This window comes from Suricata suricatta, chromosome 2 (genome assembly GCF_006229205.1).
Source record: "Suricata suricatta isolate VVHF042 chromosome 2, meerkat_22Aug2017_6uvM2_HiC, whole genome shotgun sequence".
Taxonomy (NCBI): domain Eukaryota; kingdom Metazoa; phylum Chordata; class Mammalia; order Carnivora; family Herpestidae; genus Suricata; species Suricata suricatta.
In genome coordinates, this window is record NC_043701.1 from 74,792,286 (window position 1) to 74,817,382 (window position 25,097).

At 36.2% G+C, this 25,097-nt stretch overlaps 1 protein-coding gene across 1 annotated transcript in view; it reads left to right on the forward strand.

Annotated features, from left to right (window-relative positions):
• The window catches only part of ADAM22 (ADAM metallopeptidase domain 22), a 228,201-nt gene that overhangs the window by 112,614 nt on the left and 90,490 nt on the right, over nucleotides 1-25,097 (forward strand). Inside the window, 1 exon segment of the mRNA XM_029928462.1 lies at nucleotides 8,141-8,207. Coding sequence (XP_029784322.1) covers nucleotides 8,141-8,207 — 67 coding nt within the window.

Below are 25,097 nucleotides of genomic sequence, written 5' to 3' on the forward strand. Positions count from 1 at the left end.
TAGGTGAATATTGAAGTAAGTCTGTCAGTTTTCTTTTTAAAAAATGAGTCTTTGGGCTATGTGTGTGGCTTAGTTGGTTACGCTTTGGACTCTTGATCTTGACTCAGGTCATGATCTCATGGTTTGTGAGATTGAGCCCTGCATCTGGCTCTGCACTGACAGCACAGAGCCTGGTTGGGATTCTCTCTCTCTCTCTCTCTCTCTCTCTCGCTCATTCCCTCTCTCTGCTCCTATTCCCAATAAATAAAACCTAAAAAGAATTTTAAATCAGTCCTTGATTTGGCTTTAATGGAGAAAAAGCCATTTTTTTCTCCCTCTATTCACTGTGTGACATTAAGATTCACCAGGGATTTCTTTTTATTGTTTTGCTGCATTGTATTGCCTAGAATCTTTGGCTTTCAGCATGGTAATGAGTCACAATGATCAGAATATACCAACACACTGTTATATTAATATTATTTTGCTGGAATATTTGTAGACTTAGTCTGATTATACTTTAATGCCCTGGTAACATTTTTTGTATGTCAAATTAAACCTAGGAGATTCTGATTTGGTAGGTAGGTTAGAGCATTTAAAACAATTTTTTGGGATTCTGCTACTAAGCCAGGCTTGGATACCTTCGCCTTAGTAGGAATAAGGATTCTATAAATAAGAGGCAATATTAATAATAGTGCCCAACTCAACTGTCACCTAATCACATTTACTCTAAATGCCTTAGTCCTTATATGCACACTGAAAACTCCTTGAAAATTTTCATCAGATTATGACTTCCTCAGCAGGGCATAACTGAAGTAGCCTCACCATTAGCTACAGGGTATACAGAAAATCTCTTGTAAGTGCATAAGCAGGGAAGGAATTTTCATGTTTACATTTTGGAAAGGAATAAAATGAAACTTTCATCCAAAAGGCAGATCTTCAGTAAGCTTTTAATTTTGTTGTTTCTATTTAATTTAGTTTAAATAAAATAGGAATTTTAAATACTAGTTATTACATACTGAGGATATAGGGCTGAAGAATGGATTATTAATTCTCACTGTATGAATGTTCAGGACCTTTGTCTATTTTCTGTAGTGAGGATTCTCAGCAAAGAGATTCATTTTTAAAAAGGATATAAAAGGTTAATTCTTTTTTAAAATAGTTTATTGTCAAATTGGTTTCCATATAACACCTAGTGCTTCTCCCCACAAGTGCCCTCCTCCATGACCCCCTTCCCCCCTCTCCCTCCTCCTTCAGCCCTTAGTTCATTTTCAGTATTCAGTAGTCTCTCATGATTTGTGTCCCTCTCTCTCCCCAACTCTCTTTGGGTGTCATGCTAAGTGAAATAAGCCAGGCAGAGAAGGATAGATACCATATGTTTGTACTCAGAGGTCTAACAGGAGAAACCTAACAGAGGTCCATAGGGAAGGGAAGGGGGAAAGAGAGTTGGGGGGGTAGAAGGTTAATTCTTGATTAGATGGGGCAAGAAAACAAAAGAGAAGATGAAATGGAGGGAGAGAATGCATAAAATGGAGAGAATTGGAAGAGGTTTTTTTTTTTCCCCCTAAGCTTATAGTTCCTTATATCTCTTATGCCATTAATGAAATTTGGATTTCTAAACCTTCCATTTTCCCAGTTATGTTTTTCTGAAAAGCTTTGAAATGAAAAGGAAATCTATATTTTCCAATGTGGCCCATGACTGATGGGGTGTTTCCCTATTTTAAGGGATGGATTATAGTCATATATGAAACTTTTATGATTCTTTTGTTTTTATTATCTCAAGGAAGTTACATTGAGCTCATTTGGAGCCTGCTCTAAGGAAAACATGATGTTAATTTTATGCACTATGAACAATTACTGAATGGTGAGAATAAACAGGCATGGTCAGCCTACTGCCTTACAAACTATTATTTTGTACAAATCTGTGGGTTGACTGGGCAGTTCTGCTTCATATAGTATTGGCCGGGGTAATGTTACATCTGTAGGATCCAAAATGGCCTCAATCACATGGTTGGCAATTGGTGCCAGCATTGGCTGGGAATTCAGCTGGGGCTATCAGGTAGGGATTCTGGCTCTCCTGTACAAGCATCTTATTATGTGGTTCTTAGGTTTCCTTACAGTATGATGGCTGGATTCAGAGATTAAAAAATGGAGAATTGCACATGCATGCAAGTAGAAGCTGCAAATCTCTGATACCACATGGTATTACTTCTGCCTCATTAGATTTTCTACAGGGCCAGCTCAGATTCAAGGGGAGGAGAAATGGTTTCTGCTTGGCTGTCAGAGGAGTGACAAATAATTTGTAGACACCTTTAATTAACCACAGTCCATCCTTTGACCACACATTATTTACATTTTTCACAAATGCAAAATTCACTCAATTCCTCCGAACACTCCTGAAAATTTTTATTCTGTTATTGTATTAGACTTAAAGTCAGGGCTCTGGTCCTCATCATCTGAATCAGGTCCTTGTATTTAATTAGCTTCTTAGATGAAGTAACTCAGGTACAGACCCTTGAACTGAAAAGACAAATGATCTGTTCCACAAACACTCAAGTTACAAAGGGAGAGATGAGGACAGATGACTGCAGTAAATACTCTTTTTTATAAACAAAGGGAGGAAGTAGGAAATATCTAACTTTCACTGGTTTATTGAAATTCTGATATTCCACCAGGTGTATATCACTAGTTTCCCGTTTGGGGAAAGGGAATATGTAGGTTAAGGCTCTGTTATTGCTTCCTGGAAGTGGTTGCCTGTGGTTCTTGGTTGTACTGTTTGAGTCACCATTTCTTGTCCATAAGTAATGGGCCTAGACTTTAATCTAAGCATCTTTCTAGGTCTGCTTCCTGACTATGAAAAATTTTCATTGACTGTCCATTTTGACCCAAGCTGGTGGTTGTTCTGTTGGTGGGTTCTATGTGAATTCATTGGGATTTACCTCATTGGACAAAATCACAGCCACACCACTTTTTGGGGGTGAACCTTTCCCTATTTTTGACTTTGTGTTAAGATGCTATGGGACAGTGCCTTTAAGATTCTTGGAAACTCTTTTGTATAGCTGAGGTACTGGTAGGCAGGCCCTGGAGAATCTTAGAACTCTTTCATAGATGATATAATACAGGTAAAACAGCCCTAAGTCTTTCTGAGGTCTTAACAAAGGGTCTTAAAACCACATCCTTGATTTGATCTTGACCTTGAGGTCACATTTTACTGCAATACCTTTGTTAGATCTTTTTCTAAGACTATATTTTTGCAAATAGGTTTCTCTTTCAGGTTTCTTCATTCATTTGTTTCTTCCTTTGGTATTTTTAGTGAGAATACTGTAAATGATTCATCTTTCTCAGTTTATCACTTCAGGAGCACATGATTTTGGTTTCTTCCATTACTAATGATGGTAACCGATCACTTGGTTAAAGTGACATGCCCTACTTTTCTTCACTGTAAACTTATTATGAGGGTACATTTTGAATGTAGAATTGAATATTGGGATTTAGCTGAGAGAGTTATGCATTAGTCATGTTGAGTTTGAGATGCCTCTTTGACATCCTTGTAGAGGTGGGTTTAGAAACAGGAGTGTCAGTTGGTCTATAGATTAGAAAGATGAATTAGTCTTTTTGTGTTTCCATTTTATCAGTGAATACAGAATTGAGGTCATCAACAGGGAGTTATGATGAAGGAATACTTTGTAGAGAAAGGCTTTGAAGGGTCTTCTTAGAGTAATTGATTAGGAAAATGTAGTGGATTTATGGACAGTGTTGTGCTAAGAAGGACCAGTTTGATAATTGTGGTCATAAATTCAACATATCACCATTCAGGATGTTCTGCTTTTTGAGAACAGACTTTCATTATTAGAAGAGTTAAGTTTTACCACAGTTGAGGTTTGGCCAAGTGAGCATAGTGAAGAGAGCAGAGCAAGAGTAGTAAGGAAGTGTAGAGTGTATGCAAAGGGAGTGATTCTCGTGACAGGGCATAGAATATGAGCTAGATTAGGATGGACGGGAAGGAGGTCAAAGACAGTGAAAAAATGGTAGGTAGGGTTCATGATTCAAAAGTCTCCAGCATTTGCTAGGTGGCTCAGTAGGTTTGATGTCTGACTCTTGGTTTTGGCTTAGGTCATGATCTCACGGTTCGTGAGTTTGAGCCCCATTTCAAGTGCCATGTCGGGCTCTACTCTGGCAGTGCAGAGCCTGCGTAGGATTCTCTCTCTACCTCTCTCTGCCCCTCCCCCCTCAAAATAGGTAAATAAAATTTAAAAATAAATAAAAGTCTCTAAAGAGTTAAAGTGGAAGTTCAAGCGAAGGATGGCTAGGAGATGGTGAATAGGGAGTGCAGTGATTGGAATCAGGATGTGGGAGGGATTTCACACATGTTCTGGCTTAATACCTTCCAATTTCATATTATCTCCATTTTAGACATGGACACATTATGTTGATAAAGATTAAATAACTTAACCAAGGTCACACAGCAAATAAATGACAGAGTTTGGATAGGAAATCAAAATATTAGTTTTGTTTTTAAACTCCAGAATCTTTGTACTTTACCAGCTGCCTCTGATTCACAACAGTTGCCCACTAGACAAAGAATAATCATTATTATGACTGAGAATGTTTACATTGTATTTGTTTTGCTTTCTCTAGGCTTATTATGGTATACAAATAAAAAAAAGGCCCTCAGAATACATTTCTAATTTTAAAAACCTCTCCTTTCTTTGCAAAACAAGTGGCCTTTATAATTTGATTGAAAATGATTTTCAGTTTTTATCTTTCAAAATTCACAAGTTAGCACTCACACATCAGTTTTGAGTAAGCCGTTAACATACAGTAAATTCTACCTTCTCACTTTACAGTAAAATAAAATTTCCCAATGTTAAGGAGATCCTCCATTTTCCTACACTTGGGATTATTTAAATAGCTCCCTGCTTAACCATAAACAATGCTGATCTAAGGAAAGGAAATTAAGGTAGTTTTTATTATCTCTACTTTAGGAGGCTTCAAGAAAATTGTTTAGGGTCTAAGTAGATGGTAGTAAAGGTTTTATGCTTCAGTAGAGGAAAAGTGACATTTTAAATAAAAGGTTTTTCAGCCTAATAATTAAAATAGCAATACTTAGCAGCCTTCCACAGTACTGCAAACAAACAAAACCCAATTACCAGGGCTGTTTTTAGTTTAAATTACATGGAGCCCCTTCCAACATTATGTGTAGGTAAAGAAGCTTGATTGAAATAGCTACATAATTCCTGAGCAGGGAGTTTTCTTTGCTGTAATTACATTCATGTGGTGACTCAAACTCTAATTCCTAGATTTTATAACTCAAAGGAAAATATTCTCTTGAACTTTGAAAACCTGGAAAATTCAAAAGTTGTTTTTAAAACAATATTGTGATTATTACTACCACTACAACTTCTCTAAGTGGTATTATACCTAGTTGCTTTTGATTTCACTCATGCTAGCTGTGATAATGGGGATTTACTCAGGTGACTGATGGAGAAAGGATCCCACAGATACCCAGCAGGGGTGGATTGTTCTGGATCTGGGGACCTAGGCAACAGAGATTTGGGATGTTCCCTCTGGTATTCACCACTGACACAACTGTTTCTCTCAAGTATCTGCATATTTTTGACTTTCTGCTTCTCTTTCCTTGAATGATCTTTTTCTGAATTTTCTTGTTCGGATTCCTAAGGGAAGGTATAGTTGGTTCTGCTAATAAACACTGCCTGTGTATATGGTAGTTTTTCTCTCCCACTTCTGGGAGACTGATACAAGGTTGGGGGACAGATGTCCTTTACAGACATCTGGCTGGTATCTTGCCTATTTGGGATATGGTCACCACCAAGAGGCTGAGGTGTGGATGACATACATGGCAGGTTCCAGAGAAGGAGAACTTGATTGTTCAAAGACAAATGTCCAAGTGAAAGGATTTATTTTGGGAAGGCCCAGTAAGGTAATTCTGGCAAAACATATTTGAGAAGATGAATGCTAGGGGCTTTTTGTGAAGTTTACTGACTCCTTTAAAAAATACAGGGCTTTTTTACCTTGGGATATTTTTATCTGTGTGGGATGCTTAGAATTGCAGTAGCCATGTTAGGGTCATGATAGGAACCAGTTAAAAGTGCAGGTCACTCACCATACTGATGGCAGAGCAGAAGGATGAACTTATGCCTGGTCACATAATTGTGCTGAGCCACCACAGAAGCTAATTTTGGAGCTGCCCTAATGACTGATGGGAAGTTACTTTGATGTATTGGTAGCCTACAAGTATACTACCAGGCAAACTAGCCCCCACACACTGAATTGAAGTCTTCAGGTCACGTGGTATGCTGAATTAATTTGAAGGACTTGGTGAGAAGCAAGAGGAAAGAAATGGGTAGGTTAGCACACTTAGGATAGAGTGCAAGTTGGATGGATGGATCACTCCAGCTAATTCTTGGGTACACAGTGTTCATATGTGTATGAATGCATCTCCTTCTCTCTCTGCTGTATCTACTTTCCCTACTGATGATGTGGTTTCAAGGACTAGAGTTGAGGTTTTGGCAAGTTCCATAGGTGGAAGGTGATCCAAGTTAATGACACCCATTTGCTGTATCTGAGTTACACAGAGACAAGTATGTTTGGTCGGGGGTTGTAAATTGCTGCTTAGCTTGATGAACAATCATGAATTCTCTTTGAATTTTGGGGGCAGTGAAAACAAGAGGCAGAAATGGGTGTCAGCAATGTTTCTTAACCTAGTCTATTTTACCTCTAAGTGTGCTTGGCAATATTTGGAGACAATTTTGATAGTCATGACTTACCACGTATGTGTCCGTGTGATGCTACTGGCACCTAGTGGGTAGAGGCCAGGGATTCTGCTAAACATGCTACAGTGTGTAAGACACCCCTAAGACAAAGAATGACCTGGCCCAAAGTGGCAGTAATACAGAAGTTGAGAAGTTGTGGGTGTCCCCAGCAAGTGATTGAATTAAGACCTCATAAATAATAAGTGTTTTTGTATAGTGTATATTTACACTGGATATTTAGTATTGTTTTTCTATATTTATTATATCACGAACATTTATCACCAAGGTGCCTTATGAATATTAGGTATCTTTTGGTCATCCATCCGTTTCTGTCAATGCGTAACACACACATCATCTTCTTAGTTATACTTTACACATCCTTTGTATCCCGCCACATCTAACAAAATTTTGTTTACTGGCTACTTATCTATATATTAATTAGTATAACACATGCTTGATCATTCTGTTTACATTTCAAGTAAGTGTAGACAGGGTGCTTATCATGGAAGGCCTGTGTGCTCAGAAATTCACATTTTTTAAATGATTGGGACAATTTTGGCATGGTGACCTTCAGAATACTGTGAAAAAGATTATTTAGTTGGTTGAATGTTTATTAATACATTTAGAAATGTATAGCTTCACAATCATTTTTACTTAATGTTAATTTTATTTATTTAATTAGTTTATTTATTTACTTATTTATTGCTTTAAAAATCTTCAGACTTTAAGTCTTGTTACAGAAGTTGTGTCTTGAGGAACCATCATTAAAGAGGAACTCTTTTTCATGTATATAGAATTAAAGAGAAGCATATTTAAGAGAATGTAAACATGTTTAAATTATATAAGAAGATTGTTTAGGAGAGATTCCAAAAAGAATTATTTAAAAATGCTCAAAGCACATTCCTTCTCATTTCTTCTACCTTCCTTTGTCCCCTTTTTTGTGTTTTTGTGATGGAAAGGAATATTTTGTTAGATTAAAATATCACACTCTAAAAATGGTCAAGTATAGCAGCACATCTGAACTATTTAATAAAAGCTAAAGTAAAACCAGGAAGAATAAGATGTCTTGCAAATAATGGTGTGCTTATGGTAGTTTCCTAGACCTGTTGACCTCTATCAGTGGAATGAGATCTGCTGAACAATGGGGTGGCAGGTGATTTAACCTCATATATTTTTTAGAAGTCTTGAAGGGTGTGTGTGTGTGTGTATGCATGTGTAAGAGAGAGAGAGGCAGAAGACGAGTGAGAGAGATACAGAGAGGGACCTATAAAGTTTTCTTTTTGTATTCAAATCTGGGTTAAAAATCAGAAAACTGGTAAATATAAACTTGGTGACTTTCAAGTGATTTATATTCTCAGCTCCTCTTTAATCACCATTTCTGTCTGTTATAGCGACTTGCTGTCCTCTGAATACGTAGAGAGACACATCGAACATGGAGGGAAGACTGTGGAAGTTAAAGTAAGTAAGATCATCTCCCTCTGGTGGAGATTTTTTGAGAATTTTTAAAATACTGACTATGATTTTAATTTTCAGAGAAACTTCTAATATACAGTTTTGGTGTTTTTATATTTCAGCATTTTTCACGCAAGTGAATAAAACCTTTAGTTATCAAAAAAAGAATGCTTAGTATCCTATAGGAATTGTGGAAATTATGTTTTATGGGATTAATGTAATGCAAGGATTCTTATTTAGAAAATGTCACAGAAAATAATTCTTGAAATTAACCTTTAAGGTTAGCCCTGAGAACCAAGAGGTGAAATCTTGGGTTCAGAGTAGGTATGTGACTTTGTATTCAGTTGGAAAAGACATTCCCCTGGTAAAATGATAAATTTGTTTGGTCGACAGGGATGTCCCAGGGGCTTTTAAATCCCTGGAGAGAGAAATCTCAGGATATTGGTTCTTTTTTTTTAAGTTTAGTTATTTATTTTGAGAGAGAGAGAGAGAGAGAGAGAGAGAGAGAGAGAGAGAGAATATTCTAAGCAGGCTCCATGGAGCCAAATGTGGGGCTCAAAACTCATGAACCATCAGATCATGATCTGAGCCAAATCAAAAGTCAATCAAAAGTCGGATGCTCAACCAACTGAGCCACCCCAGGCACACCAGGATATTGGTTTTTGTCAGGTAAGCTCTGAAGAGATGACTTGTAAATAAAAACCTCCTTCAATTGCTGTCATAGGCAAGTGTATTTTTTCCCAGTCTACTGATGATATAATCTGAGAGTATCTGAGACCAAATCCTGCCCAAAGGATTTTTTAGGCTCATTGTGTAGTATAATAAGTTTTAGCTAAGTATTTGGTTTCTTCTGAACAGTGTTCGGACTACCTGTTTTGTTTTGTCAGAATTATAATGCCATTTATATATATTTGCTTTCTTTTTCCTGAGTATACATTTGATACAGACTCATTTTAGAAAACTTATGAGCAGAGAAAAGTAAAAATAAAAATGAAAAATCACTAAAATTCATCACTGAGGTAAACTTCGTTTTAATTTTGTTGTATTTTCTTTTACTATTTTGCCCTGTGCACATATTTATATTTTAAATTTTTATATATTTGCTAATATATGCATCTATAATATTGCATCTTGCTTCTTAAGCAAAATTTCTGTATCATGTATAGATATGCATGTATAGGCATCTCTGATAAAGACTTGGGACAAAATCTGTTAATTTTTACAAGAAAACTAATTATAATAATTATGCCAGTTCTTCAGAAAGTTATTCTAAACTTTTTAAGACTGACAAATTGAATGGTTAGTTGATTTATTTCACTGCCTTACTGCAGAAAGGATGTGTAGGTAGACCCGGGAGAATGGTGTTATTTTGCTTATAGTTGGAAAAAATTACCTAGGTTTAGAATCTTTGGTAGTTTATTCTCTTCCCTGTTACTTGACTTTACTTCCCTATTTTGTACGGTGCTTTTCTGAATGCAGAGTATATGTTATTGTTAAATTAAAGAGGGAAAGAAACAGGCAATTCACTATTTCTGTTTATGCCTGTCAGTGGAATGATGAAATGCAAATATGATCATGGAGGGCAAATCGAGCAAAGAGCTATCTGCTATTGCTACAGTAATGTCCCCTTTCAGGAAACTTGTACTTAATCAGCAGAGCCTACTCCTCTCTCAGGTCATTAGGCTCCATGGGTATATGTAACACTCAGAGCACTGACTTTCCACACAATCTTTGCTGATTTTCCAGTCTGAGAATTGCATTTTCTTTGTGGATGGTTTGCCTAACCCCCAGCCCTATCAAGCCAGGGAAATAATAAAATCTAACCTTCATTCAAACCCTTGGGCCTGAAGACGTTTCTCCCTTTCAGAAAACCAATTGGAACTCGCCCATTGCCTCCATTTGTTTCTAGTCCATTTAAAAATCTAACTCAAAATTCTCCTCTGGGTTTTTTCCAGAAACCACTCTGGAAGCCCTGAATCCTGCCCCATCAATTGAGTCAGTAACCAGCTATTTTCTTTCTGGTTCCCTCACGTCTTGCCCTTTGTACTTAGCTTGTTGCGGTGTTTCTTTTTACGTGGAACCTGTTAGTTCTCCTTTCCTTACTAATGACTCAGAATTTTCTTAAGCTTTCCTTTTCACTGTACATTATGAGTCAACTAAAATTGTAAAATTGTAGCATTTTATGTTATTTTCCTTTTCTTCTTACTTAAGAAAAATTTTTTTTCTTATGTCCTGTATTAATTTGCTAAGGCTGCCATAACAAAGTACCACAGATTGGCTTAAACAACAGAAATGTATTTTCTTACAATTCTGGAGGCCAGAAGTCCAAGACCAGGGTGTCAATTGGGTTGGTTTCCTCTGAGGCTTGTAGATGGTGCCTTCTCCATATGGCTTCACATGATTTTTCCTCTGTATGTATCTGTGCTCCAATTTCTTCTTCTTAAAAGGACATTCATGATTTTGAATTAGGGCCTACTCTTAACAATTTTGTTTTAATTTAGTTAATTCTTTAAAGACTATCTTCACAATCTGAAATAATAGGGGATTAGGACTTCAACATAAGAATTTCAGGGCAATACAGTTATGCCCCATACAACTTTCCTATCAGCTCTGTTTTGTTTTGTTTTTATTAAAAAAAATATTTTTAATGTTTATTTTATTTTTGTGTGAGAGAGAGACAGAGCATGAGGGTGGGAGGAGCAGAGAGAGAGGGAGACACAGAATTTGAAGCAGGCTCCACGCTCTGAGCTGTCAGCACAGACCCTGGCATGGGGCTCAAATTCACAAACCGCAAGATCATGCCTTGAGCTGAAGTCAGAAGCTTAACCAATTGAGCCACTCAGGCGCCTCTTGTTTTGTTTTGTCTTTAAATTGGCTTTTCTTTTGGAAGTGAAATAAATGAAGGGTATGAAATCAATGCAAAACTCTACTTTTTTGATAATATAAAATCAAAATCATTATGCCCGATTTAAACAATGACGAGCTACTAGTCTAATTATTCTCCTTAGGGGTCCTGGAACCTTTATTTGTGAGACTCAGGTGCAATGCATTTATGTAAGGGTGTGAGTACTAGTGTGGGAAAGGAATATATTTGCATGGAAAAGTACATAATAGCTATTTTGGTGAATCTTTTAGATTGCGGTTATATTTTTAAAACCTTTTTAATTGTAATATATAACACTAGCACAGAAGTTACTAAGGTGAATGCCCTATATCTACTATCCAATTTAAGAAATAGAGCTTGACCAGTTCTTCTGTGTGCTGCTTAAAGACTTCTAAACACTATTGTGACTTTCCTGGTTTTATTGTTTTATTACCCAAGCATGTATCCCTGCAGTTTAATTTTGCCTCAGTTTTCTTTTAATGATTTTTAAAAAGTCTTTTTTCATCCATTGTTTTCTCATAGCTTTCTCTTTTTACAACAGATGAATTGTTTGTCTTGTATGTTTTCTCACAGTCTGGGTTTTGTTGTTCATGGCAATTTTATATTTAGAGTAAAATGAAATATATGTCAGTGATCTTTCTTTAAGATAGTAATTTGTATTTTCTGCAAAGACATGCTATGACTCGTCAAAGGTAGCTTTATTCTAGTCAGATAGTTACATAATCCTGATTTTACATTAAAAAAACTTTTCTTCAGAGGTTACAAAGATAAAGGCTTTAGGCAGAAAAAAATTATATTTTTGTTCCTTTAATAAGGCATGTTAATCTTATCTTTCACTTACATTTATTTCCAGTTTGTTTAAAAATTAAATTCTAAATTTGCCCCTTAGCGTAGAGAGAACTTTTATGTGTTTGATACAAACTTTTAAAAGATTTTTAACAGTGAGCTTCAACTAATCAGAATATCTTGGGAAGAAAATCTTTTCATCTTGACTATGAGGAACTGTAGATCTAGATTCTGAAGACAAAGTCAACTGGGATTGACGAGTAGCAGCAAATGAGTATAAATAGTGCAGTTTGCTGTTTTATTGTTAGCTTTTTGTCTTGAAGCTGAAAGCTGCCAGTATTCAGCCTAATTGGTTTCCAGTTATATAGATCCTAGTTAATCAGAATTATAATATTAGTAATAGTAATCATGACATTTATTGCTTGTGATGTGACAGGCACATGAATTTATATGTGTTAAATGTTCAAAATGACCTGTGATTATAAATATAATTATTATGACACTTGACAGGAAACTGAGGTTATGTAACTTGCTAAAATTAACACAGTAAGGAATAGTAGAGCCACAGTTGAAATCTATGTTATTTAACTCCCGAATTGACTCTTACATCATATTATCTACCATATATTCTATATTATGTAAGAAAGGATAGCCATGAAAACTGAAATGTATTTTATTTAGACTAATTTTATACTAATTCATTTTGGAGGTACTTGATGACTCCTTTTTAGTCTTACCCTTAAACTGAAGTGGTGGTCTACTCAAAGACCTTATAGGTGTTTCTCTCAAATTTGGTTGTGTGTTAGGGTAGTTTTTCAGTAATGTCATTTGCCTTGTGCAAAATATGGTATAGACATATCCAGGAGAAAGCCTGTTTTACTTATTACATCTCAGGAAAATCACCATAGTAGGTGTTTGGGATCATGAGGAATGATTCTTTATATGTACCAAGACTATATATAGATATGGAATGGGGCAGATTTCCTTTGGGTGAAAAAGTAAGAATAGTTGTCTTGGTGGAGATATGATTTATTCTATTTATTACCTATGAAAGACCATGACCTGTCATCAGTATCATTTGTTCTAACTATTTTTTGGGTTAGGTTTTTTGATGTTTTATAATAAACAAAAGTAATAGCTGATAAGTATCTAATTAGCTCAAGTTGTTTTTGATCTACTGTATGTGAGCACTCCCAGCTTGTCTTTGGATCAGGATCCTAATGGGTGTGTACAGAATGCTCATTATACAGCATTGACTTTGTCAATCAACTGGCTACTCTCCATCATTTAATTGAATTGAGTGCACTCAAGAATCATTGTCTCAGTTTATGTCTGTAGAAGCAGTAAAAAGATGGTAAGAAAGCCGAAGAGTGTAGATCAAGGTTGAAGTCTACAAATGGGTGAAGGAATCAGAGCGAGTGCTCTGTGTTAGGGTGCAGGTGCCGTAGGAGAAAGTGTTTACCTGATGGTGGGAGAGGTTATTGTGACTCGAGGAAACCTTTTACTCTAATAGAATGATGGTGTAATTTTCATTAAAAATACTTTCTAAGGAGGGGCTTAGTTGGTTGAGTGTCAGACTCTTGATTTCAGCTCGGGTCATGATCCCAGGTTGGATTGAGGCCTGTGTCGACCTCCGCACTGAGCGTGGAGCCTGCTTGGGATTCTCTCTCTTTCCCTCTGCCCATCTGCCCCTCTGCCCTTCTCTCTCTCTCTCTAAAAGAACAATTTTTAAATAAGTAAACAAAATATTTTCTGAGAAATAGAATATCAGTGAAGTTGATATAGAAGCAAGGAGAGAGTCCAAGTTTTTCTACCATAGTTTTTCTCCGGCTGTTCACATCATCTTAACTCCCTGCGGTTGAAGCTCCATGAAAGATTTCCAGCATAGCACGGTACCATCTACTAGCAGGTGCCTGTGCTACAGGAGAAGCTCTAGGTTCCTCTTGCACTCATTTCTCTAAGCCAGATTTCTAGCTCATTTTTTCTTAAAGAAGAGATAACTTTTTCTTAATCCTGCCTTTAATCTGTTTATCTTTTTGTTTTCCACAATGAATGTGTCAAAGAGAGGAAAAAACTTCTAGTGGAAAATAGCTTTAAGAGATCAGTTAGAAAATATTAAATATAATGACTGTCAGGAAAACATATACCTTCCTGGCTTTGTAGTTTCTTTAAGCCTGAACAGTATCCATAAAAAAATTCCTTGTTATCTTGAATTGTATTCAAGCCTTTTCGTATTTCATTTTTTGATTTCTCCATGATGAGCATAATGTTCGACACTTGAATAGTTTAAAAAGTGTATAATGTATTAAGTAAATGTTTCTTAAGATATCTTTTAACTTATTTTGTTTGTAAAAAAAATACCCCCAAATAATATGTGTTGCTGTAAAATATTATGGACAGCTTTCTTAAGTAAAAAATGTTCTCAGTTTCTCATTATTGACAGAATTTAGTCTATTTAAAATATAGGTTATAGTTCAGTGACTGCATACTGCTTCTACTTTTTATTTTAATGATGAAAGCTTAACATATCCTTTTATAAGATAGAAATTTTTCTTGAATTCATTGCATACAATTGAATAGTGTGTAAATGCTTGAACTATTTATTTTTTGGCCACGGGAACACAAAAATAGCTATTAAACTGCCAAAGTGTCATTAAATATATTTATTGCAGCAGAAGAGATGAACAAAGGGGTTAATCTACTTTTGCTTATTCTGGATATCAAGTTTCCATATTGATTCTCAGAACTGCATTACCATTCAGAATCCTGGTTCTTTCTATAGAAGCAAGAAGAGTAAGCGATTAAGAAGAAAAGGAAAACCAGGCCTAGGTGTGCAGTAAATTTTGCTGCATGCGTTAGTACAGAGCCATCCATACCATTGTGTCAGTGATGAATCTTCTGAAACGGAGACTTGGGTTTTTTTCAAATAGCTTTTAGGTGATCTCTTTGTTTTGAAGCTGTCTTTGACATGAAATGCAAGCAACAGCCACTGTTGCCAAGTAATCTACATTAAAGCTTTTTAAAATGTCCTTTTTCTTTTTCTTTTCCTTTTTTTTTTTAGGAGAACAACTCAACAACAGCATTTCTCTTCCAAAATGTGCTTATTTAAAGCTGCTATATAACGATTGCCACTTCAGATAGCTGTGAAATTAGGTGATTAACTAGTTGTTACTTAACCTTCTAATTTCTGTATAAGTCTAATTACATGAAATAGAAGTTGGTGTTTTGATTTTTTACTTTGTGTTTTTGTTTGGAGTGTCATTGTAACTACTGTATTGTAAATGATGGAAAATAATTGCATATGATACAAAAAAAGCAAAAACAAAAACAAAAAACAAAATGTGCTTATTTACAACTTTCCCTCACATTTGAGGGACATGAATTCTTACTACAGTAGCTTTTTCGGAGCCTCTTGGATAAGGGAGTAATACTTAGTTACCTAGATGGTAATTAAGTCACATGTTCTGGGAAGATGCTTTCAGAGAGGATTTTTTTTTTTAATGGATCTATTTATAGAAGTTGTCATGTAAGCTTTTAGTTGTGTCACCTTTAATTTCAAATCCCAGGTTCAGGCATTTCCCCTGGCTCTGTGGAAATGGGGAAAGCCTTTATCCAGTAAAGTAACTCAGTGATGTGCATTTTAAGGATGGCCAGAGGGGCAGACAATCAACCAAAGCCCCTTAGTTGGCCCTTTGGGGAGGCTCCTGCTGCCATGGTAACTGGGGTTATTTTAAAAAACACACAGCTTTATTGATATACAGTTCATTTAATATAAACTGAAGTGGGTTTTGGTCTCAATTTTGTCTGCTAGGGAGTTGTTTTTTTTTTTAACTAAGTGTGTGTAAATAGAGTTGATTAAAATTATTACAAACAATTTTAGTGGAGACATTGATACTATTTTTGGCAGATGCAACTACCCATATGTCAGAATCTGTATTTATGTTCTTGTTGCTAGATTTTCTAGGATATTTAGGCTAAGGACTTTCTCCACTGAGCCAGAATGCTGCATGTAGAACTCCAGGTGCAGGATGAAGGACAATTTCAGGCACAGGTGTTACAGGTTGTACAGGTACCTCACAGAGAGGAGGGATTTTCAATTGCCATATCTATAGATGTGATAACTTTTTGTACTAACAAACATCAAGTTCAGGGTCGCCTGGGTGGCTTAGTCAGTTAAGTGTCCAACTCCTGATTTTGGCTCAGTTCATCATCTCACAGTTCATCAGTTTGAGCCCTGGAATGGGCTCTCTGCTGTCATCACAGAGCCTGCTTCAGATCTGCTGTCTTCCTCCCTCTCTGCACCTCCCCTGCTTGCTTTCTCTCTCTCAAGATTGATAAACTTAAAATTAAAATAAAATAAGATAAAAACCAAATTCACCACAAATATACAATTAAAAAATGTTTTAAAATTTATTTTGAGAGAGAGAGAGCGAGTGAGCACATGTGCATGTAAGCAGGGTGGGGGTCAGGGTAGAGAGAAGGAGAGAGAGAATCCTAAGCAGCCTCCATGCTCCAAGAAGTCCCACATGGGACTTGATCTCATGACTGTGAGAACACGATCTGAGCCAACATCAAGAGTCGGACACTCAGCCAACTGAGCACCCAGGCCACCCACAAATACTTGATTGTTAAATTAGATGACTTCAAGAAATTTCTTCTTGGGGTGCCTGGGTGGCTCAGTCGGTTAAGCCTCTGACTTCAGCTCAGGTTCTGATCTCACATTCGTGGGTTCAAGCCCCTCGTTGGGCTCTCTGCTGACAGCTCAGAGCCTGGAGCCTGCTTCTGTGTCTCCCTCTCTCTCTCTGCCCCTCCCTACTCATGCTCTGTCTCTATCTCAAAAATAAATGAAACATTAAAAAACTTTTTAAAATTTTCTTCTCAATTCTCTGAGACAGTTCAGCCATGATGTAATATCAGTCTAATTGGTAGTAAAACCTGAATGACTTAAAAAAATTATTGACCTATATATTTTTCTTATGCATGAATATTTAGTTATCAGCTGTGGCTAAACTAGTTTTGTATTTTATTATATTTAATGATTTCATTAGTGCATAACTGCTGACATAGGTAATTTTTTTTAAATCTCAGGATATAAGGATACTCCAAGAATGAGATTTAGACTTTCTACAAAATATAGATAGAGAGATAGATGTAAGTAGGGTTAACCTTCCAGCAATTAAATAAGAAGTTATTGAATTGAATAATGGGGAATGGTAGTGGGATTCAATTCTAGGATCTCCTGGTTTAGAGATGGCTGTGTAACTGTAAATAGAGCCAGCACAGAAAACCTTGTTCTTCTGGTCCAGATTTGAGCTGCTGCTCAGTTTTAAATATTTTAATTTTTAAATAGTAAATTATACTGAGGTGAGGAATCTTTAAATTTCTCTGTTACTAGTGCAAGAGCCATATATCCTCATATAAGTATTTTAAAGTATTTTAAGGTGTGAACACAACTGTAGCTGGAAAAGCCATCTATTTGATGGTTAGTTTTTGGGAATCCTAGTCAGCTGGCTTTATTGATTGATAATTACCATGTTTTGCTTTCCTGTATAAAGTCTATGTTTTCACTGCTATCTACAGGACTCAGTCTTTCTTAGTGGCAAATTATCTGCTGCCAGTGGTTTTAATGTTAGAGCTGCTTGGAAGAGTTAACCAATTTTCCTTAAAAGTCAAACTCATTTTGCTTCCTTAAAGATATTGGTGGTGGGGCGCCTGGGTGGCTCAGTCGGTTAAGCATCTGGCTTCAGCTCAGGTCATGATCTCACAGTTTGTGGGTTCGAGCCTCGTGTGGGGCTCTGTGCTGACAGCTAGCTCAGAGCCTGGAGCCTGTCTTCAGATTCTGTGTCTCCTCTCTCTGACCCTCCTCTGCTTGTGCTGTCTCTCTCTGTCTCTCAAAAGTTAATTTAAAAAAAATTTTAAAAAGGATATTGGTGGCATGTTCTCTCCAGCTAATTATACTCATTTTATGGAATTGAAAAATAAGATGACTGTTTTATGTCATTCTTAAAATTTTGCATTTTTGCAAATGGATATTTATCATGACCCCATGGGTGCTCATTTTACCATCAGGGATTTCTTGTTTTATGCAATCTATACCTCGTCGAAATATATTGATATAGTGATGAGATCAATGCTGGTAACCGGACTGAGGAGTAATAAGATTGGAAGTACTAGTGGCAGTTGAAGAAATAACTGATGCTAGTATGGTACTATGTGCTGAGTATTAGTCTAATAAATGGTTCACATATGCTACATTACATAGTCCTCCAATAGTTCTGTCGTCATCCTCATTTGGCAGCGAGGAAACAAAGACACAGAAAGTTTAACTAACTTGCCCAAGAATTTAAATCCAAGTAGTCTGGGGGCACCTGGCTGGTTCAGATGGTTAAGTGTCCGACTTCGGCTCAGGTCATGATCTCACAGTTCGTGGGTTCAAGCCCCGCATTGGGCTCTGTGCTGACAACTCAGAGCCTGGAGCCTGCTTCAGATTCTCTGTCTCCCTCTCTCTATGCCCCTCCTCCACTTGTACTCTGTCTCTCTCTCAAAAATGAATAAATGTTAAAAAATTTTTTTTTAAAAATCAAGAGTAGTTGGGTGCCAGAATTCCTACTGTTATCCATTACCGTCTACTTTCTGTATGGAAACAAATAGTAAGAGAGGAAACAGAATACAAATATTTAAGTTAAAACACTTCAGTTTATCATTTGCAATTACCTCTCCATTGGCACTTGTTTTAGTAAGCCATACACTGAAGATGTAATCATTTGGTTTAGATGAGTCTCGGTTATTCTAAATATAAAATTTCTGTTATTCTGAAGAAAACAAAATGCCTTCTAAGGAAGCCGTGTTGTTTCAGCCATTTTCCCTTGGTGTTTGATTATTTATTAAAAAATTTTTTAAAAACCATTTATTCATTTTTGAGAGGCAGAACCTAAATGGGGAAGGGGCAGAGAGAGAGAGGGAAACCTGGAATCCAAAGCAGTCTCCAGGCTCGGAGCTCGATGTGTGGCTTGAACTCAAGAGCCTTGAGATCATGACCTGAGCCGAAGTTTGATGCTTAACCAACTGAGCCACCCAGGTGCCCCTTTCTCTGGGGGTTTATTTTTTATCATTCTTTGTTCTCCACAGAGGTTAGACTCAGTATTGTTTAGTACAGGGAATTGCCAAGGCTCCTAAATTATAACCCTTTGAAATATGTTACTGTCTTGCATATGGCAAACACATGGTTCAATTCTTATGCCCATCTCATGCCTATGTGTAAATTTATTTGCATCTGGAGGAAATGTGAAGTTTTATGGACAAGAGTAACTAAGCTGAAACATATCATCCTGCCAATAAGACTAGAAGATATTTGGTTATATTTCTGCCAAGGTGCTTTAAAATATGCCTTTCTTTCTTATCCCCACATACCCACACACCCACACACCCACACACCCACATACACAGGAAAAGTAAAAGCACTACACAAATTTAATTTAAAATTTGGTAAGGTGTTTGTTTCTTCCTTACATGTGATATTTATTCTGGGTATGTCTCCTAATTTTAGTTTTTTAGCCACAGCTAGTCATCTATTTAGTATCTTTTTGATGAGCTGGACAGTGTGTGCATTTTTCCCTTGGCAGGCTTAGGCAGACATATGCTCCTCTGCCATCTTGTCATCAGTGTGGTTTCAGGAAGGTCTCACATTGCATGATTTGATTCTCTTTGCATTATAGAAAGAAATTCTTTGGGGATTAGGTAAATTTTCCTTTCCCTTGGGAATGAAGTAAGGTTGCTGTAGGTGAATCATCATGTATAATGCATTAGCTACCTTTAATGGCATTGTTAAGATTGCAAGTAGTCTTAACTTTGTAGCCTGAAATATATTGGCCCATTACCAGTTTATACAGGTCAGGCGTCTTAGGGCTTTGAGCAGGGAGAAATGAAAAGTGACAGCTGGTATCAGCATGAGTTCTGTTTTGAAGCTCTGTTTGTAACCAGTTTGAGTAGAAAGTCCTATTTATTTTCTTTCTAGTGTAATATTTTTCCAATTAAATACCTAAATAATTATTTCATCTGTCAATATTCAAAGTGTTATCTATAAGCTTAAAAAGACCTGATCAGCCATAAATTAAAACAAAATTAAAAGTAGCGCTAACTAATGGTATTTCTATGTTTAGAACCAATTAACTATTTTGTAATAGAATATTGTTCCTACTTTAATTCTAATTATAGAGTTAATTTTTCATTATATAATGTCTTATGTAAATCTACTGTTGCAAATTTTTTTTGAATTTAGAATGAGCAAAATTACTAGAGTAATTATAATTGAACAGGAAGTTGTGGAAATGTTTTTGACAAGTTTGAAACTGGTTTGAAGCAAAAAAAAAAAAAACCCATAGATTATTCCCTAGTGTTGTCCTGGTTTTATTTTCTTACTCATTTATAAAAAAATCTTATATTCCAGTGAATAAGTGGCCACTATAAAAATAAGAACAGGTAATAAAGACCAGAGAATAAGTACCTTGGCTTTGAGTGGTTTGAGTGGTTATAGCCATTGGTGGGGGAGGGGAGGCAGTAATTGATCAGGGCTCCTTTTGACGTTTTATCATAACAGCCTTTTTGTTGCATATAAGAGAACAGGAGGTAGATGCAAGTGGACCTGATTTTTCCTATAGGAAACTTCTAAAAACTTACGCATGTGGAGGTTAAGTAATTAAGAAAGGTGACATTAGAGATTAATGCAAAGTGGGGGGAAAAAAAGCCTAAATTCTCAGATATCCTGTTTGTGTTCTCACTTCTCCTTCATTCACTAGATGTATGTTGAATGCTTGCCATCAGCTCAGGGATGTAGCTATGAATAGTATGATACATTTCTCACTCTCAACACTTGTAGTTCAGCGGGGATGACAGGCATAATGAAAATAACTACCAAAAGAGCGTTTCAAATGGCAGTTATGAAAGTACTGTAAAGGGAATTAAGTCCGTATTGTCCTGAAAGCATTTTATGGGAGACATCTAGTCTGCTTGGTAAGGAAAGACTTCCTTAAGGAAATGATATGAGTTCTGAAGTTTGAAAGGTAAGTAAGAGGCAGGTGAAATGGGAGAGGAACAGCTTCGCTGGCAGTGAAATTAGCATGTGTAAGGTTTCAGAGGCCCTGATGCAGGATCTTGGTGTGTGACAGAAACAAAGAAACCGAGAGGGTGGATAGAGCAGGAGGTGGTGCAGTGAGGGATGGGATCAAAGCAGGAGCGTGATATTTGATCAGAGCCTGGACTCAGAGAAATCAACTATGATCTACAAGAATCAGACCAGTCCTGCCTTTGGGTTTTACACATTGATTTTTCTCTTTTCTTGATATTCTCAAAAATCTGAAAGAGTACTTTTAACTGTCTCTGGAAGGCAGAATAGTGGCTTTGGTAATTCTGTGTGGTCAATAGGCATTCCACATGGCAATTAGATTTTTGTGCAGAATAAGTGCTGTCTTCTTGAGTTTTTTCATGCTACTTTTCTGATTAGAAAAAAACGGGCTTTTAAAATTTTTCTTGAGTGGTGATAACAGATGTAATTAAGCACTTCTTTTGTTTCAAAGTCCAGAACAGGTCAGTAGCTTGGAAGCAGTACAGCTTAAAGGCTTGACAGTGTCATTCGGGCTAGACAGTCCTAAATTCATATCCTGACTCTGCTAATTTGTACTTGTATGCTTTGGACAGTACTTATTCCTTCTTTCTTTTGTTTTCCTCATCTATTGAATGAGTAAGACAAACATGTAGCCCGGAGCTTTGGGTAGAGAAAATGCTCCACAAATATCAGTTTTGATATTATTACTAATGTAAAGTGACAGTTTGTAAAGAATTTCTAGCTAGGCCTTTGGTGGCTTCTGCCCATTCTTACTGCCCATTTCTGATCCTACTTAGGGCAGAGGAGGCACAGCCAGATCAACAAAAGCTATTCTTCACGCTTTGCTTCATAATAAAACAGTCATCTGTGCCTCAAGACTGTAAATTCCATGAGAAGTTACTCCAAGAGTAAGCTCCTGTGGAAACTTGTAGTGTGTACCTAGCATTCAGCATTATGAGTACCTAGAAGACAATAAATACCAGTTGAACAACAAAAAAAAATAAACAATTTGTGAGGCATATATAAGTCATTCACTTATTTTTTTGTTCATCTGGTATTTATTGTCTTCTAGTCTATGTCTATGAGTCTTTTGTTACTCATAGTAACAAAAGTAAAGCTGATTCTTAGAAAAAAATGTTTTAAAAAAAGTTACAGGATTGATCAAGTAAAACAATAAAGGCATAAATAAATAGAAATGAAATAAGAGACACAATAATACAAAATTAGATTTTAAAATCCTTAAGAATATTTGAAACAAATATAGCAAAATACTAACATGTTAAGTGTACACATGGATATGTTATATGCAATTTTTAATATTTTAAATATTTCAGAATCATAGACATTTATATAACAGGTCAGCTGCTGGTATTTTATGATTTGAAATTTAAAATTGACTTTGAAGTGGCTCTAAAATACTTTGGAAAGGAAACACATGTGGGTGTGAGCCTCAGCACAGGTGATGAACTTAGCACTAGCTGAGCAGATGTGAGGCTCACTCTCTGGTTCTTGGTCTTCCTGTTTATATTTAATGTATCTTTTTGTAGCAGAGGGAAAAACAGGCTCTCTCAGATGTGTCCAAACTGGACTTCTCCCCATGCAATGTTGGGTGAGCAGGAGCAACTACCCAATTTCCTAATGATAGGCTTATTTTGTTACTATGCTTACTTTTACTTTAAAAGCACTTCTCTTTGTTCTTTTCATAACTCATTGAGATAAATGTTTAGCTTATTCATTATCAATCCTATTTTCTGTAGGCATCTAGGAATGTAAAATTTACTCTTAAGTACTATTTTACAGTATTTGTAAAGTTCTGATACCTAGATTTTTTTGTTGTCCATATATTTTCTGTAATTTATACCATGATTTTTTAAGCTTATTTATTTATTTAGAGAGAAAGCACACACAAGCAGGGGAGCAGCAGAGAGAGAGCTAGAGAGAGAATCCCAAGCAGGCTCCATGCTGTCAGTGTAGAGCTCAAGGTGAGGCTTGATCTCACAAATCCCTAGATCATGACCTGAGCCAAAATCCAAGAGTCAGGATGCTTAACTGACTGAGCCACCTTGGTGCTCCTATACCATGACTTTTATATGACTCACAAATTATTTATTTATTTATTATTTTTATTTTTAATTTATTCTCGTTATCTAACATACAGTGTAGCCTTGTCTTCAGTAGTAGATTCCCATTATTCATTGCTACATACAACACCCAGTGCTCATCCCAACAAGTGCCCTTCTCAATGCTCATCACTTATTTTCCCCACTCCCAACCCCCATACCATCAACCTTCAATTGACTCAAAAATTATTTAGATTTTAGAAACAATTTTTAAATCGTTTAAAAATTTTATATTAAACATTCAAAACATTTCCAAACATGAGCATCTTTTGTTATTGTTTTTTAAATTTTATTGGTTTATGGTAAGTGCTATATGCAAAATATTGAATTTTTGGAAGTGCCTGGCATTTAAAAGAATCAAGTTGTTAACCTTTGATTTTTTAAAAGTAAATTCTAAAAAACAGTAGCAAAAAATAGATTGCAAATCACAGATACCATGTAATTTAACTCCTACTTTCCTTTCACAAGAAAATAAGCAACAAAAATATGGCAAATGACCAACCTGTGTGCATAGAAACAATTGCTGGGGGAAAAAAAAACAATAGTTTTCCAAATTTAGCTTCACTTTTCATCAGATATAGCCTTAAATATACCAGTTTGTCTCTCTGAAGGACATTGGTTAAGAAGTTCCTCCTTAGAAATTCAACCCTTTGAATGGATATTTAAATCTGTCCTGGGCTAATTCAGAATCGTCTGGGAAGGGAATGCTGGTGTTAAGTTATTGAGCTCAAGTGTTTGAGTCTCAAGGTATAAGATGGAAAAAAGATACTGCTTATCCTTGCTTCTTCAGAAAAGGAGTAGAAAGGAGACTGATAGAATGGAAGTGAAAATAAAGGAGGATAAATTCATGGTAGAAGTGGATAAAAAGGCTCTTTTTCTCCTTACCCCAGACCCTCATTTTTCTTAGGAAAAAAAAAAGGACAAGAAAACAACAACAAATGTCTTCTTTTCAGATGTAAAATAATCTTTTTCTTCATTTTAGGGATGCCCCATGTGCTTTCTTTTGCATAACTATCTCCTAATGAATTATATTTCTCAATGTTAATGTTCAGACATAAACTACAGAATAAAGTTTTAGATAATATACATCTCTGATGCTAAAAAATTAATATAGAGCAATACATTTAAACTTCTGTTATTTTAAAAAGATACAATGATGTAACAATTTCCTGGAAAGATTTATAATTTCATGAATTTGTAATTATATAGTCCCTGTATGTGGTCCACATTGATTTTCCACTCTCCCAATTTAGAAGTGCATCCCACAGTACCTGATAAGTGCCCTGTCTGTATTACAGTAATTTGTTGCAGAGGAGCACTTTGTGGGAACTGAATTTTTTTTAGTAGTCTGATGAGACATTGTTATATTGATGAGTCTGTCATAATTACCTGATGGCTGAAAAATGATTTCTCTTGCCTATTTTCTGGTTAAAAATAAGCAATTTGGGAAGGTCTGTTTGACTTAATAAGAGAAATGAAGGTCAGATTTGCCATATTATTTGTGTAAAAATAATGGTGAGCATTTTTAAATGAAGGTATGGGAAACTAGAATGGCTGGCCAGAGGTAATTAGGATACATTTTAATCTTATTAGATGAATGAAGCTATACGCCTCCAGTTTATTCTACTGAGCCAATCTTCTTAGAAGCAAAATCCCTGGATTTAGAAATCTAAGCATTCACTTGATGAAAAAAGTTGTACTGTGTTGAATAGTGAGTGTACTTTCAAAATTCATATGCCTGCTGGGACACCTGGGTGGCTCAGTCGGTTGGGCATCCGACTTCAGCTCAGGTCATGATCTCACAGCTGTGAGTTCAAGCACCGTGTTGTGCTCTGTGCTGATGGCTCAGAGCTTGGGGCCTGTTTCACATTCTGTGTCTCCCTCTCTCTCTGCCCCTCCCCCACTCACTGTCTGTCTGTCTGTCTGTCTCTCTCTCAATAATAAATTTTAAAAAATTAAAAAATTCACGGGGTGCCTGGGTGGCTCAGTCAGCTAAGTCTCCCACT